The sequence below is a fragment of the Macrosteles quadrilineatus genome, unplaced genomic scaffold, assembly GCF_028750875.1.
Source record: "Macrosteles quadrilineatus isolate MER2022 unplaced genomic scaffold, UCM_ALF_1.0 Scaffold_1__1_contigs__length_201487025, whole genome shotgun sequence".
Lineage (NCBI taxonomy): Eukaryota > Metazoa > Arthropoda > Insecta > Hemiptera > Cicadellidae > Macrosteles > Macrosteles quadrilineatus.
Window position 1 is genome coordinate 81,499,815 of NW_026542594.1, and position 27,231 is coordinate 81,527,045.

Here is a 27,231-nt window from a genome sequence, read left to right on the forward strand (position 1 = left end):
TTAGAAGTTAAAGGAATAAAAATACAGTAAATGTATTATAAAGCCCGTTTTATTTTTTATAGTTCGAATTTACCTAACCTAATTTATTACTGTTCAGAATTTATAAATTTTTAAAAACATTTTAAGGTATCACTTGGAGTTTTTTATAGTTCTTTTTTTCTAACTCACCTAGCAAACATGATACTTGTGATGATAAACGTAATCATATTGACAGTGTTTTATAATAAACTGAATCAATAAATCACCTATCAATAGATCCTGTGGCCCGGGGCTTTGGCACGTCCCGCCAGGTCATAGAAAACACATAAACACTACTTTACCGTCGGCCAGCAACTGATTTCTCAGGGACTGCAACTTTACGGCCCGCTCTCAAACTGGCCTTTTTAATTTAACGTGGAAAATAAAAAGGAGCTGGCACCTCTTACCTTTGGTGTTCAAGCACTGGTGATGAATTTTAAAGCGCGTCGTTGGTTTATAGAGTCACTAAAGCTTGCTTTTAATAAAACACAAATTTGAAAAGTATCGTAACTTTTAAAGCTTAATAGCGGAATAATTATAATATCGGGCGTGATTTTGTTATAACTATTTGTTTTTATCTTTATCATCAGAATGGCTGAAAACGTAATTCGTCAAAGAGCTACAATAAGTAATATACTTTCTGATTTTACACTCCAAAGTCACAATTAAATGAACTAAGTGATATCAATCGAGGTTTGTAAAATGCCACTATACTCTAGCTTGTAGGGCCCCTTTCAGCTGTTAGTTAATACAATCATCCATTTTAAAATGCTGTTTGTTTGCAATCTAATAGTTTCATTGTGTGTTATTTGTTTCCTTGGAGAATGTGTGCTCATTTTTTGTTTTACTTGGAATGAATCTGACTAGATGGTAAAATGTATTTTTCGGTTCGTAATTTTGCCGTTTTTGCAAGGATACCAGCAGTTCCAATCGTAAACATCAAGGTGTTACATGTTTCATGGTACCTTGTTGGCGGGATGCCATTTCCAAACGTCTAAATTGAAACGACAAAATGGCACCCCGCCGAAATATCGAGCCAAAACCGCTGGTTATTACGCTTGGTAATGCTAGTCCATAAAAGTCAGGGATAAAACAATGAATTTGAAACTATGCCTATCAATGTTTCAAACACAGTTCTAATGTTTTAACCATAAGTATTATTTTTACGAAAATGTGTAAAATAATTTAGTAAACTCAATTGGTTACTAATATTAATTGTTTATAATTTCATTGGTGCGTTTAATATAATGCCCAGGACTAGGGTGGAAAATTCACTATAGCATATTACACTACTCAAGTTTTGTTTCTCCATTAAATACACATTATTATTTACTCTTGCACATTTCAATCAAGATGCTAATATAAAACTTAACATTTCAAACCAAATATAAAGTAACTGTTTGAGCTTGTTGAGGCGAGACAAGCGACAACACGTTCACAACACACACTGGGGCTGAACAGTGGACGACCGTGTGTTGCGCATTGCTCGAATGTTTTTATTTTTTAAATTAGAATATTGATGTACAATACCTTATCATTATTAATTATATGTCAGCTTCGAATTGTCGTATGTAATAATTAAGTAAAATTAAATATGTTTAGCGATAAGTTACTACATAACAACAGGACGATTCTCTCATAATAACGAACTAGTTAAACAATACACAAGTTCATTAAAACAAATCAAATTAAATTAGGCCTACACTCACCTCCCAGCAAATTAGGTTGCAGTTCATGCCTTTTATTCATCGAAACATATTAACTGCAAGCTAACGTAAAATCCGTCGACAATGAAATGTTTTATAATGTAATATCCAGGGCTGGGGCAGGGAGCAGCAGTCAGCAGTAGAAGATGAGATAAGGTCCGAGAGTTGAGAGCTGCTGAGGAGGCGATCGGTTTATGACGGGCGACTCAGGATCGTAAACTGCGTCTGCAACTGCATCTCTCGCCTGCACAGACTCAATATCTATCTTTGACATAAGTTATTTGAGGAAATAAATGTAAACTTGCAAAGGCCCGCGTTTTAGTTTCCTGTACTCCAACATAGTAGCTGGTGGTGACCACCAACTATAAACAGTAAAAGTAATGTATTGTTTTCTGCGTATTGTAAAATGTTACTAAATCCGTATGTTGAGCTCGCACTTTACTGCTGGATATAAAGCGACAACAGAAACAATCGGTGCGCATCCCTTGGAGCGACGGCGGGACTTGAGTTTACGGCCATCACAGTTTATGCTAGCACCCCTAATGTTGATGGCTCTAATATTCTTTACGGCTTGTTCAAACCGCGGGAAAAGAGCTTTTGATAACGAAAACGGCCGGATTGTGTCGACCGTTTATCAATAATACTTACTTGTAACTTGTATTCTCGTTAAACTAGTTGATACGAAACTAGAGCACTCCGAAAACAGAATCGAGGGGAGAAATTGATGCTTCGTATCTCCACAATTGATTTTGACTCATCTATAAAATAGTCATGTTTGAGGATTTAAATTAGATTTGATCAAATATACAGTTATATTCTCCTTAAGACACTCGTAATTAAAAAAAAACAGATTTAAATGATTTATTTTGATTTGTGTGATGTGCAATGACATTGGATTTACTAAACAAATTAATAAATTTTAAAAATTAATTATTACTAGGAAACAATATACATTTTTTACATCATAGACTTAGCTATTTTTTCTGTAACCATCTATGATTATGTTCTTCTTCTTAAAACTTATCATCAGATTTCATGATAACACTACAACCTAAATATCTACCTAAAATATAAATTGATTATCGAGTAATTTGCCATGACTGTAGCCTCTTCAATATTTGTTATATTAATGTACGCCACTAAGAGTAATACGTAATAATTAAAATAAGTAAATTCCATCGTAAATTTTATTCCTTATTTAAAACTATTAATGCTAAATAAGACATATAAAGATGGGTTCTAAAATGTTTAGCAAATATGCTAAACATAAATAATAAATATTGCCAATATAGGCTTTGAACAGCTTTATAAGAATAGTTAGTTTAAAGATATACTGACTAGATTGAAATCATGAAAGTTGTACAGAGTGTACAGTAGTCAATAAAACAGAATAATTTGTGTAAATATTTACATTGTTACTTCTACTAGTATGTCGGCTACCTACCTTACCAAGCTTTATTTAGCCACAAACTTGCATTATGTGGACTAGGCATTGATCACAAAATACCCCTTCGATGGATCTCCATTCAAGGTTGCAGTTAAATGATAAATGCAGCCTAATTAACAACGTGACCTACGTCTGCAATCTACCTGATCGGTTGAATTTTACTTCAGCTGTTATTTCCTCTTTACTTTGGATTCTCTTGAGTTGCAAAACATATCGCTACATCATAATAATCACACACGAGTCATTACGCAGTAGGCCTTTGTTTACGTGTACGAAGTGGATTTGAATACAGACGAATTCAATTGGTGTCATAAACCAAGGTAAGGGGGTGAGCGGTTTCAAAAAGTGTATAAGTTAGCATCAAGACAACTTTCTACCAAATTAAATGCAAATCAGACTAAAACCCCTGCCGCGACATGTTGAAACATTTAAGCAATGCTAAATTACCATGAGAAGTCATAGCCCACAAGGTAAGTCATGTACCAATTCACCTATTCTTGACTATGAAAACATGACATGGGCAAAGCATTAGTTATAATTTAATCACCTAGGAAGAAATAGGTACCTACTCCTTTAAGGGTCCAACAAGTCAAATTGTCTTGGACAAGATTCCTATAGGAAATCCGCTATTTTTAACCGACTTCCCCACTACCAACAAAAGGAGGAGGTTCTCAATTTGTTTGTGGCGATTTTTTTTTTTCTATGTATGTTCACCAATTTCTCTGTGATTCTTTTACCGATCAGTGTAGTTCCACCACCAAAATAACCAGGAGAGTTTCTATTTGGTACCTTATATATTATGTTTCAGTATAATATTTGTTTCGGTGAAAAATTCTGAAAACCTTAAATATTCAACATTTATTTTGTTTACATTTGTGCAGATTGTTTACATTTGTGCAGAGAAGGCAATAAATCATAATAACATTCCTACAGCTGTTAGTTGAAACCATTTAAATGAAGCTACAGACAATTTTTCATGAAACAGTTGCTTCATATTGATCAATAAACTATTTCTTGCCATGGAGCCTAAATGAATTACATTGAGAAAAATGCATTTTGTTTTGGTTACTATAAAAAATGTATTTTAACGTTTTACCTGATTTGTGTATACAGTAATTCTGTTTTTAGTATTGAATATTCTGACTTACAAAAACATATATGTTTCAGTGAATAGCTGTATGATATTGTTGACAAATAAAGGTGTATTGTGAAAACCAAAGCATTCGTAAAACAGGTCTAAATATAAATCAAATGCAATTATTCCTTACACGACCTAAGAAGTGTGACAGTGCATAATCGTCAATTGTCTTAAAAGTGTTAAATATTTTAATTACTAAACATGCATTTGCAGATGTGGAATGTTTATTGACATTCTCTACCCAGTTACTATATCATATCAATACTATTATGCCTGCTTCGGAAAGTCCTAGAGGAAGATGATTTGCAATTTCGACTAGGCTATATCTTGATCAAACAAAACCACCTACATGGCTTGCACCACTTTTAGCTGAACCAATCTTTCATATACATATTTCATTTGCAGATGTGGAATGTTTATTAATATTCTCTACCCAGTTACTATAACATATCAATACTATTATGCCTTCTTCGGAAAGTCCTAGAGGAAGATGATTTGCAATTTCGACTAGGCTATATCTTGAGCAAACAAAACCCCCTACATGACTTACACCACTTTTAGTTGAACCAATCTTTCATATAATATTTTCCAAAGGTACTATACAAAAGGTACTGTAGTGTTAACGACCAATTTTCCACTTTTGAGAGATTTTTTAGTGCTGGTAGCTGAGGAATAACTTTCATATTGTTCCAAAAGGCTTGAGACGTTACTGTATTTCTTTTTATAATGTAGAAGTACACCGATTGCAGGAAACGATGATGTCTGACATTTCAATGTATCTAGAAAAGACAATTAGTTTTTCATTAGGCCTAATGTAATTGACAACTCTTTCTTTCTTAAGGAATATCTAAAGATGTTTATTTCCATACCCATTGATTATGTAACCTGAACAGGTGACTCAAGCAGTTTTAAAATAATGATTGTTCTCTGGAACTTTTGATTGTTTCAAACAGTTTTTCTTATCGAAAATCCTCAAGTAATTAATATATAAAAAAATATACAGTCACTAAAAATCATGAAATAATTTATTTTTGTAAAAAAATACAACCAACTTCAAACGCTCTAAAAAGAATGAAATAATTTCAATAAAGTAAAAACTTTTGTATTAGGCAAGCTCACGTATTTCAAGTCGGCGCGGCTCAAACTGCAAATATGATTGATGTGTGTGTATTTTGAAAATCAATAAATTGTAGCTGGATAACATAAATATATAAAAAAAAACATACTGAACTGTTTTATTGTTTATACATTAAAGGAAATATTTTCTTGTATTTTATGTTTACTTCAGAATAAATGCATTATTAAAATAACACACACAAATGTTCTATATGAATAGGAAAATAATTTAGTTTGATATTATGATAGGGAAAAGAAGCTAGTTTAGTATTAAAACGTTACTTTTCCAAGTTAGAAACATTTAAATGCGTTATAATCTTTTTAAAGATACTCGTTAATACCACTATAATACCGATCTCTGATTACGGTAATAAAATAACACTTAACGCATAACTATGAAAAAGACATGCAGATTAACACCTTTAGCTATAGATAGTCACCTGCAATATGGACAACCTCTTTCAATTTTGCATCAAAAATCATCATAGAGCCGCGCCGACTTAAAATACGTGAGCTTGCCTAATACAAAAGTTTTTACTTTATTGAAATTATTTCATTCTTTTTAGAGCGTTTGAAGTTGGTTGTATTTTTTTACAAAAATAAATTATAGTAAATTGTACATTGAGAATTGCCTCATTGAAATAATCGATTGGTCTTAAACGATTTAACATTTAAGCTTTCCATTTGAGAGTTTCGTTAAACGATTTTTAATATATCAAAATAGATTGTTTAGAGTAAACTGATGAACCGAGCATCTGGTGGCCTACAAATAGTGTTCATAGGAGACCGCGGCCTCTCGGTTTTTTTAGAAGTCAGACATCTAGCTATCAATGACTGAATGACCCTCGACCGTTGAAATATGTGTGTGTGTGTGTGTGTGTGTGTGTGTGTTTACGTGAATGTTTTGGTATAAGGGTCTTTGTTTGTCGCACAAAAGTACTGTACTAGGACATGCAAAGAGGTCTGAAATAAGTTAATTAGGTTGTTTATGTTTATGCTCTATTATTATGCCAGGGTGAAATCAACACAAACAATTTAACTAAGTCTAAATCCATTTTCAGAAGATTTTTTTTCATGTGATAACATGGAAAATTTCAGGAACAATTTACAATCATCATTATGGCAATTTGACCCCTCTCTTGACGTTAACATTAACCACAATAGTTTTCTTACACATTTTTTGTTGAATTTCAATAATGCATTCCCTTTAAAACAATGTAAATCCACAAATAAAAAAAAGTGAACACAAAAATTGGGTTACAAATGGAATAAAAATTTCGGCAGGGAATAAACGTCTGTTGCACGAAGAATCAAAGTCACAAAAAAACAAGACTTTATCAACTATTTTAAGACATATAAAATTTTTTTAAAAAAGTCACTGCCCTTTCTAAAAAACTTTCAAATGAAAATCATATTAAAAAATCTAAAAAATCATTGAATATAACTAAAGCCACTTGGGCTGTACTAAACAAGGAGATGGGTGTAAATAAAAAGGACAATGAAATTCCATATCAAATTGAGAATACATCCCAACAGAATAGTTACAAAATTAAAAAAAGAATTTGCTAATAGTTTTAATGAGAATTTTCTGAATGTAAAAATAAGGTTCAATCTAATCCAGATGGAAAAAAGGCAATGAGTTTAATGGTCAGTGAGCAAAATAATATGTTTACATTTAATAAGCATCTCTGATATAAGAAAGATAGTGTTTTTCTTTAAACCCATCCAAGGCTTCAGGGTGGGATGAAATTCCGTTATTTATTATTAAACATGTAATAGACTTTATCCAAGAACCTTGTGCAAACTCATAAACCAGTCTCTAGAGCAGGGGATTTTCCCTGATAAATTAAAATATTCTGAAATTAGACCATTATTTAAGAAAAACGACAAAAACGACCTAGATAATTACCAACCTATCGCATTACTTCCATGTTTTTCCAAAATATTTTAAAAAGCTATTGATATTCAATTGATACTCTTTTTTTAGAAAGACAATACTCAATTTGGTTTTCGAAAAGGGCTCAGGTGTCAAACATCAATGGCAAGAATGGTTAACTGCGTCACACGGGCTCTGGATGGATCTCAGAGAGCAGCTGGTGTTCTCTGTGATCTGTCCCAGGCGTTTGATTGGGTTGATCACGACATCCTCATTGGTAAATTTAAAAAAAATTGGTATTAAAGGCAAAAAAAATAATTTTATTTTCATCTTATCTTTCCAATCGGTTTCAGAGGACTAAATTAACAACAGATAATGAAACTGTTTATTCAAGTTGGGGAAAAGTACCATGTGGTGTGCCTCAGGGGTCGATACTGGGCCCTAGTATGTTCATAATCTATGTTAATGACCTACCTCAAGTCTCAAATATGGAACTCTTTCAGTATGCAGACGATACAATGGTGATATGTACGGCACCCAGTATCGACTCCCTGCGGCACACACTCGACAGGGAGGTACAAGCTTTCAGAGACTGGTTCCAGGTGAATGGGTTGGTTATGAATGATGATAAAACTCAGCTTATAGATTTTAGTTATAATAATAATCAATATAAAACAGATAAAATTAGAACATCAAAACCTAAAATGCCACTGCAGCAAAATGTGAATTTTTTAGGTATAACTGCCAATGAAAATCTTAACTGGAAATCACAAGTTTTTAATTTGATCAAACGATTAAACCGCTGTATTTTCTCTCTTCGTGCAATTAGACTTGAAGACTCAGCTTATAGTTTATCATGCTTATTTTCTTCAGTAATGACATATGTTATTCTGGTTTGGGAAACTCATGCCACTCCAACAAAATATTCAAACTCCAGCAAATAGCAATTAGAATTATTGGGTGAGTTCCTCGTAGAACTCCTTGTAAAAGTCTTTTTCAAACATTTTCAGTTTTAACATTTTATGATCACTATATTTTAGAAATTTCAAATTGGGTTAAAGACAATCTGTCCTCATTCACCCATTCATTCCAATCACACTAGATTTGAGTTGTATTAAGCCTGAAACCCATAGATTAGAGAAATTTCATTTACCTCCCCAATATATAGGCCCATACGTTTACAATAAGTTACCACTCCGCATAAAAAATATTGATAGTAATACACAGTTCAGATCCACCCTGAAGTCCTGGTTAAAAACAAAAAAAATCTATCGAATGTTATTTAAATGGCGACATTAAGTTCGATTAATAATTTAGTAAGACATTTTTGTTATTTCTTAGTTTTAGTATTATCCTGTATATGACACTATGTCCTGTCAAATGATGTAATGACATGAAATGAATAAATAAAATATTCACCTTAGTCAAAAGAGTTGCTGGCATTATTGTAGTTTTGTCCCACAATGATGCATAACCATTCGCTAGTGGCTACTTAGTTTGACGAGGTCCCAGTGATGTCCATCTTGTTCATGTTTATGTACCTTTGTCATCAGAGTTGCTGAAATTATTGTAGTTTTGTCCCACAATGATGCATATCATTTCAATCGTAGCTACTTAGTTTGACGAGGTCCCAGTGATGTCCATCTTGTTCATGTTTATGCACCTTTGTCATCAGAGTTGCTGAAATTATTGTAGTTTTGTCCCACAATGATGCATATCATTTCAATCGTAGCTACTTAGTTTGACGAGGTCCCCGTGATGTTCATCTTGTTCATGTTTATGTACCATGGTCAAAAGAGATGCTGGAATCATTGCAGTTTTGTCCCACAATGATCATATCATCACACTAGTAGCCACTCATCGATCTCTATAATAGAGATCGATGTAGCTACTTAGCTTGACAAGGTCCCCGTGTTACCAAATGTGCTTCTTGATCATTGCACCTCGGTCGTGCTCTCCAGTTATGCGCAAATAAAGGAACACAATTTAACGACCAAACGTCGACTCGTACACTTTACGGTCGGCCCTGGGGTTTGAGAAGCCGCCTCGGAATTACCTTTTTTACGAGACGAGCTGATTGGGAACGGCTCACTTGCTCTCTGATTATCTGTGTTTAGTTTTAGTTTCTCTTGGAAACCCAGGGTTGTTTTTGTGTGAACCAATTTACTTTTTGAACAAATCGGCTCACGAGCTAAAAATGATAAGACCGTCCTCAAAGAATTTAGTACGTGCTTAACATCTGTCAAACATCTAAATCAACACTCAATCCCATACAAGTAATACTTTTAATTAGAAACATTACGGGAGCTTTCTTTAGGGCTTTTCTTTCACTTGAGCAAGGCCTTTGATACTGTAAATTACGATTTTCTCATCAATAAACTAGAATCTATTGGAGTGAGGGGGCTGGCACAGGAGTGGTTCTCCTCGAGGTCAGAGGAGTTGACGGCTCTGGGTGTGCTCTACCCTTTGTCTCCTCTCGGGACATCGTCACTTGTGAGGTTCCCCAGTGATCTGTCCTCTGACCTGTGCTGTTTTAGCGAATTTCCCATATAGGGAATAAGCTATTACCGTAGTACTCATGGTAAGACCTGGACCCGGGACCGATTTTTTTTTCGTTTGGATGTCCCTAGAGGCCAAAAACACCATCCGTTCAAATTCATATATATATATATATATATATATATATATATATATGTGTGTGTGTGTGTGTGTGTCCGTTAGCGCGATAACTCGAGCAAAAATGATCCGATTTTGATGAAATTTGGTACAAACGTGTAAACCTACGTTTATCCGAACGAGTTCGCGAACCAGCATGATCGGACCATGGGAACAGGGGTTTATGGGGGCTTTTATGGGGTAAAAATGGGTTTTTCCTATTTTTGACCCAAAAAACATAAAATTTTGAAAGACTATTTTGTAGAGCTTAAAAAAACAAATAATTTAGTATATTGAAGCGTTATAATGCGCCTAATGGTTACGGAGAAAATTCCAAAAAATTGTTAATTTAAAATTCCCATGTTATTTTTATGGAGAATAAGTAAACCGTTGTAGTGTGCTTGTTTATTAACATATTTTGCCCAAATTTGGAAAATGTTTTTATTTCTTACTAACTATTAACATTTTACATAAAAAAACACTTTTACCCTGCCCTGTTGCAGCAAACCTAAGTATGTGTTAAACTGATTCTATTTAAATAGGGATTAAATGTGATATTTTTAAGGAGACATTTTAGTCTAAATCCAATCAGGCAAATGGAAATTCGCTTAGTCTGCAGGTTTGCTGCGGCGGGGGTATTTTGTTTATATCAGTGAATTGCCTTTAAGTGATGAGGCTGGAGAGATCTGCCTTTTGCGAATGACATATTGACACGTCTTTAACCTTGTCTGGCTCAACTGCCGAGAAATTTGAATTAAAATCGTTTATTGAAGCAAACAACATAAACAGTGGTCTGACTCCAATTTATTAAATCTCAATTTAAAAAAAACCGAATTGCTCCGTTTTACATCCAAGGCAATCCACTCACAATTATGCTTTTAAACGGTGTAGAAATTGAGTCGTCAGAAGGTAATATTAGACAAACACCTTCGTCATAAACCATGACAACAGTGTGTGCATGAGGGTTGGCTCCGGCATCATTCAGTTGATAGGTCCATTTTTTGTATGTCCATTTTTTCTGATCAGAATGTCATTATGACAGCCTATTATGGGGTCATCTTCCCTCATCTGGTATACTCACTGCCGGCATGGGGAAATGAGAATAAAAGAACCCAATCTCTTTCGACTTCAAAAGAGAGCAATTCGAACTAGCTTCAAGATCAGCTCACGCACTTCCTGCAAAGAACTTTTCCAGTCTTCAAATATTTTAACTTTTCCATGCTTATACATCCTTTAAACACTTCTGCAAAATAAAATTTATATTTTTATAAGTTTCAGATCATGGCCATATTCTTTGCGAAACAATCTTAATCCACAGATACCAAAGCATTCAACCACCTTTAAAAAAACATCTATACTAGGGAATGGCCACAGTATCTAAATTTGAGTAAACACCCTGTAATTTGTAAAACGTAATTTCGAAAATTACTATTGTCAACTCAGTGTACGTGAGTTTATTGCTGACGGGTAGTCATGGGCACATGGTACGCTTTGTTTATGAATTGTTAAATACAAGAGGTTCTACCCGCAAATTCACGGGTGTACAGAAGCCACCATTAAATTAATTTAATCAACTTCGACTTTATATTTCACTTAAAGGGCCCAAGCTCGCGAAAATGTCGTCTTAAAGGATGTTAAAAGCAGTGGAACCTTCATACCTTACGTCCTGAGGTGGCCGAGGTGGGTACGGTTGTACCTGAACTCGCCGCTCTCTTCCACGACGTCTGCAATACTTTAATACTTTTCAATGAAATTACAACCTGTTAAAGATCGGTGACAAACTCTTGGAACGAAACAACATACATGGTTTGTTAATCTCATATTCATCGTGTTTCGATCATCTTTGATTAAAGTGGATGATTACCCACTTGTATCAAACAGCTAGAAAAAGCTTCACTGTCCACCATTGATCTCTAGAGATCGATGCTGTCCACTCACCGAACCTGTTTTAAGAACACAAAACTAAATAATAAAATAAGTAAACAACAATCTAAACAAACAAACTATATTGTCAATTGCATTGCCAGCTGTTGTTCACTAAATTAATTGAATAACTTTAACTTCCAAAACATGCAAGGCGTAGCCCTTTGGAAATCAGCCTGTGGGGCAGAGCCCTTAGGGAGTTCGTCCATATCAATACTTTTCGGCAAATCTACACACTCTGAGCTTAATTTTGATATGCCATATGCCTATATTTTTACTTGATAAATGGCCTTAACCGTTTACATAAAATTTGATTGTATCACTTTAATAATATAATAGATTGTTCAGTTTAAAACTTATTTTATAGTTTATGATACAAATTTTATTTTCTAATGTATATCTGCTTTTATGTAAATCTGGCCAATTAAATGACTTATGACAAGGACTGATAAACAAATTTAAAAAGCACTACATAGACTGAAAACCTATGCTACTTAACAACGGTAATAAACTATGGACATCTGGTTGGATAACATAACAGCAAATACGAGATAACAAGCATAGAGATACCAGTGTGACTCAACAATTCACCAACGGTGAACTATAAACTACAGGGATACATAACAGTGATACGATACATAAGGTAAATGTGTATAACAAATATTACTAAAATAAGTTATTATTAATGTTGGTTGCAGTCATACCCTAAATTTCATTGCTTAGTACATACTGTGCTGGTATTTGATGACTATCGAGAATAAATACAAGCTGTAATTATATTTGTTAAAAGATGGTCAGTACTCATTTTCAGCGAATACAGTTCATTTTCAGGGAAGTACAGTAGCAATTGCCATTGAAGTAAATCTAAATACTCATTTAAATAATTAATGTTATTTTAACAGGGAATAGATCTGATAATTGTAAGTGGATATTTTAGTGGAAATCCAGACAGGTACATAAATGAAAATTCGCTTAGTCTACAGATTTACTGCGGTAGGGGTGTTTACCAAATAACACTTAAATATTTTGAGGGACCAAATTGGGTATATTTATTTCATCCTGTTTAAACAATAACCACAGGTGTTCTAATATTAGTATTACTATTATTCCAATAACTGAACAAATTGTATTTGTATTTGCCAATGTCTTTAGAGTTCTTATTTTATTAATGCTCATTTTATACTAACTTACTAGGCTAGTTTGATATTCGATTTTTGTGTGTGGATATTCACTAAAACTCGTTATTTTTAAATTAGTTTGAACCATCCTAAGTTATACTTTTACCCGTTTATGCGTTTTCTACTTGAGAGTGCACATGACTTATTAATTTAAACTCTATAGAACACACTGCAAAAGTTATTGTATCCTTCTTTGGAAATAAAAGTGTAAAATTTTCTTGTTAGGTTTTAAACCTAAACAACCCTATAGCTTAGATCCTTAAACTTTAAACTGGTTAATTCAATTAATTTTGTTCTTGATTTTGTTTTCCTTCATTGATTATGTAGGCCTATTTAAATAAATTGCAATAGAAACAATATTGCAATAGAAACAATATAATTAAGGGAAATATTAGGTAAAATAGATGTTGTAGCTCTATGTGATTAGATTTAAATTTATGTATTTCTGGAACCTAATTCAAATTGTCCTTACTTTTTAAGCTCAAATGAGCAAGACTTATTTATATCTAAACTTCACCGGCCTTATAAAATCACTTTCAAAAATTACAAAAATTGTGATGGAACATTTTGAAGATAAAATGTAAAAATTTACATCATACAACAGATGCTTGACTATGCTACCAATATGAAGCAGTTATGTTTAGGAGAGCCCTGATATGTAGTGTAAGTTTTTTTCAAAGCCTAAATAGTAGAATAAAATCTAAATAAAATAATTTGTTCTTACGCTTACCTATATTCTAGTTGATAACAGAGGATATAAAAGATTGTATGACTATTAGTATCACCGATCGTCGGTTCTGCCCCAAGCCTTTTAATGTTGCCATGTTAAGCTAATGAAAACTATTTTACTAAGGGTGAAATCCTTCTGTAGAAACAGTATAAAATAAACAATAAATTTGTAACAGAATACACGAGAAATGTGTATGGCTAATGTTTGAGACATTTATGAATAAATAGTAGGTTTCCCCTCACTTATCAACAGTTCAACAGATTGCATCAGCATAACAAGTTTATGGACTCAGATGGGGATAAAAATAGTTCATATGTAATAACTAACTTAACTTAACTTTTGCGTAAATAAATATGATTCCCAACTACGCAAAAATGTTCATTGTCACCAATTATTTAGAAATCTAGTTATTTAGTTTTCACAATAATACAACTACTTTAATAATACTACTTTGATAACACTTTGTGTCGTGTGTTGGTGTTCCAATTAGGAAAACAAAATGCTTCGATGACTACTCTTAATCTCATCTAAGCATATTATAAGCAATGTCATAGTACCTTAATTTTTAATTAATGTGCACAAATTCATACACATCTACATTTTCGCTTGCGTATTGCAGTTATTTAACCAGTTGCGATTGTAACATCGACAAATTGTGTCTTAAAAAACAAATTTAAATTAACCGTGCCAAGGCAACAATTAAGAGGTACATAGAAGCCCTAATGATGATGTTTTTTATATTATAAATTACAATGCACTCGCAATAAAGACTAGGTGGTCTGGATGGATTAAATGTGCACACAATTGCAATTGCAAGACTATTGTGAGAGCGAGCCGAGGGAAAGCTTCGTGTGTCGTTAAAGAGAGTCGTAAAAGGGTTTGTTTTCATGTTATTAAAACAACAATAAGTCGAAAGGTAACATTATTACTTTTACGATGATTCTGTAATTGTTGCGAATGTTCTGGGAAAGGAGTGTATAATTAGTTGTGTAGACCAATGGGGAGTCGCTGTGCGTGGAGGAGCTCTCTCATTGGTCGAGCCGTCACAACGGCCATTGGCGGTGGAACTGGTTGTTGCAGGGAGGTACTGCCATAAATCTTTATGACTGCTATAAACTCGCCGCAGATAGCTAACCTGTGATTATCAGTTGTTTCTAATCAATTACTTCCATTGCACACCTCACTCCACTCTCCTACCTGCAAACTACAAACTCAGCTCTCGTGCTATAAATATTCATTAACATTACGTTATACTTTCTGGCATGGGATAATTATTAGCTTTTGATTACAAGGTATCTGCTTAAAAAATAGTTACGAGTATATTTCATAATTAATTCAAGTTTACTTTAGCGGATGTTTACTCGCCTACACTGTAATATTTCGAAGATGCAACTCCCGTGTCAACAGGGAGGTTTGAGCAACTAACTTTTTATTTCTCTTACTCTAAAGATCTTAAATTTCGGTCACTCTAAAATATCATCGAGGTCAATATGTAAAGAAATCACAGATTTTAATGTGCACTATTGCTAATGACTTCAACAAAAGTAAAATAAGAATGCAATTGCATTTAACAAATTAAGAAATAAAAGGTTTGGATTATATTTTTGAAGTATGACGTTAACAATTTGATTTTATTCGTTCGCCTTTTACACTTTCAAAACTTACGAGAATCTGGTAATCAAACCAAATAAAATCTTACTCCCTTAGATGGGAGTGGGCAGTATGATACCAAATTCACTACGAGCATAAGACACGAACCACGAAAAAATAACATATTAATAAAGTAAATTACTAATTGTAGGATATCACTGTATATTAGTATGTTTTGTAGGCTTAGCGAGTTTATAGCGGCAGGGTGAGATAGGCAATCTAGACACAGCAATCATATTGCCTACCTGACACTGAAGGCACGGACCTGTGTACTACTCGGACAGGGTCCATCGTGGCAACACTGCACTGGATCCCTGAGCGGGCGATGGCGTCTGCACCCCTTGCAGATCATCCTGTTTTATGTTGATTGATATAAATAATATGCGTAACAATGTGGTTGAGCATTATGAATATTCCAACTACAAAAAAAATCACCTTCAAAAAAGCTTTTCGATTTTTTTTCTAGCGTTTGCAGTTTTTGAGAAAAAGTTAACTTATAATTTAACTTATTAACTTACTAAATTAACAATAACTTTTTGGGTTAAGTAAAAATTCTGAAACTATACAAATTAATTCATTATATATATGTCTTTATCGTATTAACGTTTGATGAAGTTCTGACGTTTAGTTTACATTGTGCGAATGTTTAAAGTCTTAAGATGGTTTTTGATACCCAAAAAACAGGGGTTTTTCACCTTCCAACTGGCATAAAAAAAATTATAAGCTAGCTATTTTGTTTTTGTTCTTACAGGAATACTTAGAATAAAACAAAGGAATTTAAGATATAATTCGTGTTTTTCTAAGTAGTTTGGTAATTTTTTCTGTAGAGCTCCAAACTGTCTAAACTTTTTCCCCCGACACTTTGTAGTATTTTATTACTAGTGATATATTATGAGAACCGGAACATAAAATTATCACAACGGTTTACTCGGGACATCAAGAAGTACATTTTGGCAAAAACGCCGAAAATATTTGAAAACTGCTTCATTGGTTCTTGGTGTTTGATACTCAATCGGTTACCATATACTCATATGATACACTATTGGAATTATCTGTTTCTATTCCATATTAGTTTTATATATACACTGTATATTTAGAGAATGTATATGTATTTTTTTTATTTTTTATTGAGAACTATTAACTAATTCAGATTTATTTATTCATTTATTTATTTATTAGATTTATTTATACACGGTAACACCATTTATACAATAGAAGTTAGCATAAGCACTTACACGATGGCATAATTTACAACGACACTACATTACTAATGCAATTAATAATTCTCGAACTGCTAGTGCTAAATACTAGTTTATTACGGATAATAATTATTTATAGTAAAAATATGAATAATGATGTTTTTATTTACTAATTTTATCCTTCAAATGTGATACAAATTGAAAACTAAGAGCCAAGATTACGCCAGAGAAATCTATATACGACCACCACATTTTATAGGTGGGAAGTACTTTAAAGTTATATCGTTTATCCATGTTTTAATTTTATTTATGAGTATATGAAACTCCAAGTTTAAAAATAAGTACTTATAACAATCCTAAAAAATGTGTATTTAGATGGAAATTATTCTACGGCTGCCGCGATTTTGGATCGGGCTTCATAGTAGAGCCTAGTAAATGGTACTCAAGTTACTGTTTTGTGGTTGCAACTGCAGAGATGTGGGATTCCTGCAGCTGTTAGACTGGTGCAGTTTGCATGTACCACACCTCTTCTGCACATCACCCTGTCAGAAGTCACTCCCAGTGCGCCTGCAGCCTTCGAATACTCTAGTATAATAGTACTCAAGCTACTGTTGTTTTGTTCCAACTGCAGAAATGTGGGAATCTATCCTGCAGCTGCTAGACTGGTGCAGATTGCCTCTCCACACCACACCTCTTCTGCACATCATCTTGTCAGAAGTCACTCCCAGTGCACCTGCAGTCTTCGAATACTCTAGGATAATAGTACTCAAGCTACTGTTATTTTGTTCCAACTGCAGAAATGTGGGAATCTATCCTGCAGCTGCTAGACTGGTGCAGATTGCCTCTCCACACCACACCTCTTCTGCACATCATCTTGTCAGAAGTCACTCCCAGTGCGCCTGCAGTCTTCGAATACTCTAGGATAATAGTACTCAAGCTACTGTTATTTTGTCCCAACTGCAGAAATGTGGGAATCTATCCTGCAGCTGCTAGACTGGTGCAGATTGCCTCTCCACACCACACCTCTTCTGCACATTACCCTGTCAGAAGTCACTCCCAGTGCGCCTGCAGCCTTCGAATACTCTAGGATAATAGTACTCAAGCTACTGTTATTTTGTTCCAGCTGCAGAAATGTGGGAATCTATCCTGCAGCTGCTAGACTGGTGCAGATTGCCTCTCCACACCACACCTCTTCTGCACATCATCTTGTCAGAAGTCACTCCCAGTGCGCCTGCAGCCTTCGAATACTCTAGTATAATAGTACTCAAGCTACTGTTTTTTTGTTCCAACTGCAGAAATGTGGGAATCTATCCTGCAGCTGCTAGACTGGTGCAGATTGCCTCTCCACACCACACCTCTTCTGCACATCATCTTGTCAGAAGTCACTCCCAGTGCACCTGCAGTCTTCGAATACTCTAGGATAATAGTACTCAAGCTACTGTTATTTTGTTCCAGCTGCAGAAATGTGGGAATCTATCCTGCAGCTGCTAGACTGGTGCAGATTGCCTCTCCACACCACACCTCTTCTGCACATCATCTTGTCAGAAGTCACTCCCAGTGCACCTGCAGTCTTCGAATACTCTAGGATAATAGTACTCAAGCTACTGTTATTTTGTTCCAGCTGCAGAAATGTGGGAATCTATCCTGCAGCTGCTAGACTGGTGCAGATTGCCTCTCCACACCACACCTCTTCTGCACATCATCTTGTCAGAAGTCACTCCCAGTGCAACTGCAGTCTTCGAGCGCTTTAAAGAAGGTTTGTGTTACTATATTACTCTTATTATCACAAACTTCGTTTTAATTGTTTTCATATACAAAATCTACTGACTATAATTTTATTGCATTCTATAACTCCTAATGATGAAATAAAACTCCGTTTTAAGTCCATCGCAGTAAGAATAACCTTCAGTATTTCATTTCTTTTTGGCAAATATTCTGCAACTTAAAGCCATGTAGACTACAATTATTGATTGTAATTAAGCACCCTTTTGATTCAGATGAACATCGTTTATAGACTTTGTATGGTAAATATGATATTTTAATGTGTACACTATTTCTGAAAACGCTTTTTTTGTTCTAGGAATTTCATTTCGACGCTTCAAAAGCTCAAATTCTTTTAAGAGCTATTTTATCAATATTTATCTGAGGATCTTATCCTATTACGATAAAATAAAATCTTATATTCTTTTACAAAAAATCGGAACCTTTGTTGTATTTACTTTTATGACATACTACGTAATTATAAGACATATATTATAAAAAACCTGAAGTTTTTATGTAAATGTCACTTTGTATATTCACAAAACTAAATATAAATTATTTTGCAATAATTACAATAAAGTGTCATGAAGATCCTGATCAAAATTAACTCGTATGCAAGAAAGAAGAAATATAAATGAACCAGCATTACTATTGTGAAAAAGTGTACTGTGATGAGTTCATGTTTTGTATATTTAAAAAAACAATACAGATCCTCAGATTCAAGAAATACCAAGAAGAGCCAAGATAAGAAAATATGAAAATTATGTTCTACAGTCAACATCAACGCAAATCCTGAAAAACACATCAAACTACCAAGCCTAAGAAGATTTGTAGCTTCATTCATAAAAAATCAACTCTAACGAACTAAATTAGTATTTTTATTTGTTCAAAGTAAAGTAGTTTAATTTTCGTTTGACAAAATGCCACGTGGCACGTAATAATTTTTATTTGCATGATCAGGACTATGAAAAGTCAACCTATTAAACGAAAATGTATATTTTATAACCATCCAACTCTGACATGAACAACTTTAAGCAAGAGACGAAGCAACCAAAATAAGATCTTCAACCATGCATTGACACTAATTTACCAGTTAAACAGTTAAACGTGAGATTACGGTGTTTATAACGTTTGCACTAACATTCCATTGTGTAAATTGACGTCATACAATTAAAGTTCAAAGTTCAAGTTCAAGTTGCAAAATATTTCCTTGAATTATGGAGTTTTAAAATCTTAGTTACACTATGTTAAAGAAACGTTCACAATTTTTTACCATTGTTTGTCATCGATTGATCATTAAATCTCTATGAAGGGTTGATTCAAGGACCAAAGAAATATTACCATCAACACAATTAATTTAATAATTTCATGCTTAATATAATACAATTAATTTGTGAAAAAAATAATTTATTGACGTTTATTTTACACGAACTTAATTATTACTGTGATGAAACATTAAACACTGGTCAATATGCAAAACAATACAAGGAAATCGTGGTTTCTTTAAGAAGACTGCAACAAAACGGAAAGAAGAGAGAAGAAGACTGAAACAAATCGGAAAGAAGAGAGAAGAAGACTGCAACAAAACGGAAAGAAGAGAGAAGAAGACACACAAAAGTTGGACGTTTGTTTCTGCGAAATATTATCAATTGCATTAAAACTGAATTTTAGTTAATAATACTCATAATTAGATAAATATTTCTATTACAGTATCGAAACTTAACATTTGAGCCAAACGATAAGTAGTTTGAAAATCGGTATGCTTTTACTCCGAAATTTCCTAATATCGCAATAGATTTGTATTTCCTGATAAGTAATCTGGCCACTAATGTAAAACGTAAAAAAGTTATGCTCTTAATTTAAATTATATTTACGAGGGAATTTCGGTTCTCTACGAAGACTTCCATGAAAAAAATCATAGCATCCAAGAAACATCGAGAGGATTCAGGAATCAATTAAGAAAGAAAAATCGTAAAATCTGCTGTGGATTACACTCAAACAAAAATGCTGTAAGTTTAAAGTTGAATGACAAGTAAATATTGTTTTTAAATCGGTTTTATTCTATTCCAAGATAAAAGTTTTATTTCATTCAAAGATTTTATCCAAAAAGTGTTTTGAAAATTGCATAGCTCTTCAGTAGCAAAGTGGTCTGGCTACTCATGTAGGAAGTTACTATTTTGATTCAATTTTCCACGAAGACTTTAATCGTGAAAGAAACCAGCATAAAATTAAAAGACATCATAAAGACTCATGATTCAAGTAATGAAGAAACTCATAAAAAACTCTACTAGCTATCGCCTCTTCTCTTCTAGACTTCTACTTCTCTTCTTGATATTTTAACGCACTTTTACCGTTCCGTGACTCACTTTTTGATGCCCATCAGCATTTTTATGTTGCGATGTTAAATAAATTAGCTACATGTTCCACTAACATAAAAGTAATAACACAATTGAACATTTTGCTTCTGGAATTTGGTTGAGTTCTGTTTGAATAGCTTTTTACCAACGTTAAGGAATAATGATGATGAACTTTTTCCAAACTCAATGAGAAGGAGGTTCCATTTGGACTACAAGATTCAGTAACACACCAAGAAATAACAAAACATTTTTCTAACATTCATATCATCGTTTTTAACCAAGAGCAATGAGTAAATAAACTCAAAAACTGATTATAAACTAAAACCAATGTACAGTTTCAGTTATTTAAAACAATAGTGTATATGTAGTTTTCATAAACCTAATCTATTTCCCTAGAATTTGCCTTACACTAAAGCTAATTCTACATCTTTGAAAAATATAGTTAAAGAAAGTGATGCAACCCGTCTGTTTAGTGTACCGATAGTGAATCAATCGCACCTGGGGTGCATATCACGTAAGAAAATTTCCACTATAAATCGTCCAGATCTTTATATCGAGGTCATAAACAGCTCAGTAAATGTCGCCTGCACAATAAAATGGCTAAAGAGTAAACAGAACCGATGTTGGATGCAGGCCTATAAACCGCTATACACGGCGAGTATTAAACTTTAACGAGCGACGCGCAGTAAGTGCATCTGCACACTGCAGTCTACCTACAGTGAACAACTCATGACTACAGTCACTGAAGATGGAACATCAACTCTTAGGTCTACTTACTGTCGGAAACTATACACGGATCGCGGATGAATGTACGCAGTTTGATGACACGATCATGAACACAAGATGCAATGACTTTTCTTTCTCTTGGTAGTCGTTAAAAGATTGTGTTGATCATTGGTGTTATACTTCTATTGCGCTAAATTAGGTGGTTTAAAGAAATTTCTTGGAGAAAATAAGAAAACACTGTTGTATCATTTTTCACAATATACTTGCCTGATTAAAGGCTGTGTAAAAATAGTGTGGCAGAACAACAAGTTCTGTCTTTTGTTACCGGGGCCTAAATGTTCTGTATTATGTCGATACCTTTACTATCCTGAAGACATGTACATAAAGACGTAGCGACCAGCATCACGCGCAATTGTTTAGTGGTACCAAGTAAACATATTTGCTAGAGTTTAACTGAATCCACCCAGTAAACTTAGCCAAATGTGTATTTAGGATATAAATGTCTATAGTCTAGCCAACAGTATTTTAAATATGGATGTTTAAAGTCAAATGCCTCATTTCTCGTACTCAAGTGATAAAAGTGGACAAAATAAAATTGATGTGGACGTTTGAATGAGAAAACAGAATAAAGAGAAACAATAGATTGCAATGATGGCCATCTGCGAGCGCAGCAGTCAACGTGCAGCAGTGCTGCAGTCGACGTTGATGGGCTGCAATAAACCATAAAATAGGTTTACGGCGAGCCCGAGCATTACAATGCGCCTACGAAATGCAACCGTGATATACCAGGACTTTAATGTCGACCGTATAGCGCTTGATTTACGGCATGAACAGTGTCGCCGTGTACTCGGAGTTTAATTAAAATATTAAACAACGAGTGGATGGGTCATCACAGCCGTTGTAGTGGCAAGGTGGTAGTTACTAAACTAGACTGTGACACTGACACATTCTACAAAATATAAAGCATATGTCGATCATGACCTGGCAAGACCAAACTTTGACATTGGTTGTAAACACTTGGCTGCAGACACAGGAATAGTCTGTCAAGAACACATTCTATACGAATTCTACGAAATATAAAGCAGATATCACGTCAATAGTACTTGGCAAGGCTACAGACATAGACAAATTTATATACAAAAAGACACCTTCCACAAGTAAGAAACTTATACAACCAGTGCAGACACATGCATGGTTGGTCAAGAACAGTTATACACTTTCTGCAGATAAGGAGCTGCTGTTATAATACAACTATGGCCTCGGGTCGGACTTTGGATGGCAAAGTTTTTACAATAGACACAGGAATAGTCTGACAAGAACGTCTTTAAACTTTCTACATTAGAAGAAACCCCTGCATCGATTCCACCTTAATCTCGGTAAGACCAGATGGTGACATAAAGGTTAAGTATTGTTGTAACATTTGGATTGAGCTAGTTTTATAAATAAAATTAGATACGCATCTCTTGTTTAGAAAAAGATATTTTCTCTCATAACTCTTGAGAGTTTTCAGTGTCAATTATTCTAATTTTCATCATTACTTATTATCGATTGTAAATAAACCGCTTTACTAGTGATCTTATTCCCTGTCCACGTCAGCCTTTAACTAAATCAGGCATTTTTAGCTTTGATAGGAACATTAATTTCATATACTGTATCACTAAAATTATCTTCTGTTGTCATTTGTTACCAAACTAACACAAGTATACTTACATATAGTAGGTATCAATGCACTAAATTAAGATATACATTTTATAAGCTCGTTTTGGTGCATAGAAGGTTGGTGTAGCCATTGTAACATGTGGTTTGAATTCTAAAAAAACTCCACGGTCTTTTAGAACATAGCCTAGTATGTCAAATTCAACAATCAAATCACCTATGTTTTAACGGTGCTCATACTATAATAGGCTACGCATCGGAATTTCAAGCAACTGCTTAAAACTCAAGTTACACCTTTAGAACATCTTTATAACTCACAAATGGTGACATAGATAAATATTTCAACATTCATAAACTCTTAAAGGTTTTATACCTAATTTGAGACTTAAAATAAAAAATAAAAAATGAAATAAGAATTAAAATTAAGCGACTTAAAATCGCTATAAGCATAGAAGAATAGCATGGTAATTTTAAATTTACGATTTTTAGAATTTTTCCCGTGACCAATAACCGTTAAATCCCCTTCAATATACTTAATTATTTGTTTTGTAAGCTCTAAAAATGGTACTAAGAGAAATTGGGATTTTTTTGTTTTGAGGGAAAAATGAGATAAACCCATTTTTAACCCATAAAACCCCCCGCCCGATCATGCTGGTTCACGAACTCATTCAAGTTTATCCTGCCCTACTCCTTCAAGCCAAATTTCATCAAAAAAGGTCAAAGATTACTTAAATTCACGGACATATAATAATTTGAACGAATGGTGTTTTTGGCCTCTTGGAACATCAAAATGAAAAAAGTAAATCGGTCCCGGGCCCAGATCTAACCATGAGACCGACTTATCATAATAGCTACTTCCCTATAGGGAAATTCGCTAAAAGAGGATAAAACTGAAAGAAGACATATGCCTACACACTTTTAGACACTATTTTGTCCCACAAATGTTAACAATTTCCTCTAATCTATTACTAGTAGTACGCTTATTCTGCGCGTAACGGGATGAGTGAACATGAGCGCAGTAATGAAAGAGTCCACCCACACCTAGCCTACTTACCGGTGTCACTGGTGAACACAATGTTATTTGTATGGGCAAATCAACCAAATCTTAGTCAACAACAATCCTAACTTCTTATCCATTAATTAACCAAAGTCATTGGTAATATACGTAATGGATTTCCAACAGTTATCGATAGGAGGTAAATCCATCGTTCCTGTACAACATGTCTTTTGATTAAATGAAGCCTATTTCCATATTTGTTATGAGGCCTATCATAAACAAAACTAAGCCAAACGGAACTAATCTAACTTAACCTAATTGCCAAAGCTCGATGTAAGGAATCTCCTAAAAAATATCGTATGGCTTACAATGATGATTTAAAACGATATCGTAATTATATCATCTAAAAATGATTAAAAATCCAATATATGTTTATCTAACTAATGAAGGGTTCCCACACTCCAGACTGCTCGCCTCAACTACTTCCACCACCACTTCCCACGTCGTAAACATGTTTCCCTCCCTTCCTATGGCATTTTAGTATTGCAGGTATATTAACCTAACTGTCACAAAGGGTCCCCAAACTCCGGACTGCTGGCCTCAACTACTTCCATCACCACTTCCTACGTCGTAAACATGTTTCCCTCCCTTCCTATGGCATTTAAGTATTGCAGGTACATAAACCTAACTGTCACAAAGGGTCCCCACACTCCAGACTGCTCGCCTCAACTACTTCCATCGCCACTTCCTACGTCGTAAACATGTTTCCCTCCCTTCCTATGGCATTTTAGTATTGCAGGTACATTAACCTAACTGTCACAAAGGGTCCCCACACTCCGGACTGCTCGCCTCAACTACTTCCATCATCACTTCCCACGTCGTGGACCTGTTTCCCTCCCTTCCTATGGCATTTTAGTACTGCAGGTACATTAACCTAACTGTCACAAAGGGTCCCCACACTCCGGACTGCTCGCTTCAACTACTTCCATCACCACTTCCCACGTCGTGGACCTGTTTCCCGGCCTTCATTTAGCATTTTTTTTATTGCAGATCCATTAATCTGACTGTCACAACGGGTTCCCACACTCCGGACTGCTCGCCTTGACTACTCTCTTCACCTCTTCCTACGTCGTGGACCTGTTTCCCTCCCTTCCTTTAGAATTTTTTTTTTACAGATCCATTAATCTAACTGTTACAACGGGTTCCCACACTCTGGACTGCTCGCCTTGACTACTTCCTTCACCACTTCCTACGTCGTGGACCTGTTTCCCTCCCTTCCTTTAGCATTTTATTATTGCAGATACATTAATCTAATTGTCACAAAGGGTTCCCACATTCCGGACTGCTCACCTTGACTACTTCCTTCACCACTTCCTACGTCATGGACCTGTTTCCCTCCCTTCCTTTAGCATTTTATTATTGCAGATACATTAATCTAATAGTCACAAAGGGTTCCCACATTCCGGACTGCTCGCCTTGACTACTTCCTTCACCACTACCTACGTCGTGCACCTGTTTCCCTATCTTCCTTTAGCATTTTATTATTGCAGATAAATTAATCTAACTGTCACAAAGGGTTCCCACACTCCGGACTGCTCGCCTTGACTACTTCCTTCACCACTTCCTACGTCATGGACCTGTTTTCCTCCCTTCCTTTAGCATTTTTTTTATTACAGATCCATTAATCCAACTGTCATAACGGGTTTCCACCCTCCGGACTGCTCGCCTTGACTACTTCCTTTGCCACTTCCTACGTCGTGGACCTGTTTCCCTCCCTTCCTTTAGCATTTTATTATTACAGATCCATTAATCTAACTGTCACAACGGGTTTCCACCCTCCGGACTGCTCACCTTGACTACTTCCTTCACCACTTCCTACGTCGTGGACCTGTTTCCCTCCCTTCCTTTAGCATTTCATTATTGCTGATACATTAATCTAACTGTCACAAAGGGTTTCCACACTCCGCACTGCTCACCTTGACTACTTCCTTCACCACTTCCTACGTCGTGGACCTGTTTCCCTCCCTTCCTTTAGAATTTTTTATTACAGATCCATTAATCTAACTGTCACAACGGGTTCCCACACTCCGGACTGCTCGCCTTGACTACTTCCTTCACCACTTCCTACGTCGTGGACCTGTTTCCCTCTCTTTCCATAGCATTTAAGTATTACAGATATATTAATTTAACAGTCACAAAGTATTTCCACACTCCGCACTGCTCACCTTTCCGCTTCCTTTACCACTCTCTACGTCGTGGACCTGTTCCCCCCCCCTTCGCATAGCATTTTAGTATTACTAACATCTTTGAATATTAAATATTCAATGCCAACATTAAATGGAATAATGTAAAAAGCTGCTTTGTTCTAAATATATACATATATATTTTCATATATATTATTATATTTATATTATTATTTTATTTATTATATTTTTATATTATATATTTTTTTTACTTTAAAGGTGAATTTTAATACTGAACATAAACGGCATATAACTGCCGATTAATATTGTTAAGTTCAATTTATTATTCAGGAAGTTGTGAAATTTAATTAACTTAAACCACATTATTCTGAAACCTTTGAAATTATAATGATATATATTCATAGAAGCCAAACTGTTTACTCCATGAATGAAAGAGATTAGAGTAAAAATGTCGTTCTCTCTGTCTTAAGTAGACAACAAAATTGTTGGTCGCAAAACGTAAACAAATAAAGAGAAGAAGAAGGTAGCTCCTAATGTTATTCTTATGGGACAAATTTAAAAATGTTTTTTTAAGGGTTTTATAATTACTACTGAGCGGAATCGTCTAGAATTTTAATGAGGTCTTCCCACTGATGTCATAATTATTTGTGCAAAATTTGAACGCTATAAGTGCGACGGTTCTTGAGTTTTTGGTGCGAACACACAGACTCACTCACAGACAAGCGGACAACTTTTCTCCGACTCCGGTATACACGATACATAGATTCGTTCACTTCGTTCACTCATCTATTATATTATTAAAGTGATACAATCAAATTTTATGTAAACGGTTAAGGCCGTTTACCAAATAACAATATAGGCATATTGCATATCGAAATGAAGCTTAGAGTGTGT

The 27,231-nt window shown here is 34.6% G+C and overlaps 2 protein-coding genes across 3 annotated transcripts in view; both read left to right on the top strand.

Moving 5' to 3' along the window:
- Positions 1-18,221, top strand: part of LOC128998339 (uncharacterized) — a 53,802-nt gene extending 35,581 nt beyond the window's left edge. Inside the window, exons 3-4 of the mRNA XM_054424446.1 lie at positions 17,760-17,888; positions 17,932-18,221. Coding sequence (XP_054280421.1) covers positions 17,760-17,888; positions 17,932-18,221 — 419 coding nt within the window. The remainder of the gene's footprint in view (positions 1-17,759; positions 17,889-17,931) is intronic.
- A 41-nt stretch (positions 18,222-18,262) lies between these two features.
- Positions 18,263-27,231, top strand: part of LOC128983675 (uncharacterized) — a 114,879-nt gene continuing 105,910 nt past the window's right edge. For both annotated transcript variants that reach the window (XM_054403070.1, XM_054403071.1), the window contains exon 1: positions 18,263-18,392. In XM_054403070.1, coding sequence (XP_054259045.1) covers positions 18,266-18,392 — 127 coding nt within the window. In that variant the 5' untranslated portion in view covers positions 18,263-18,265. The remainder of the gene's footprint in view (positions 18,393-27,231) is intronic.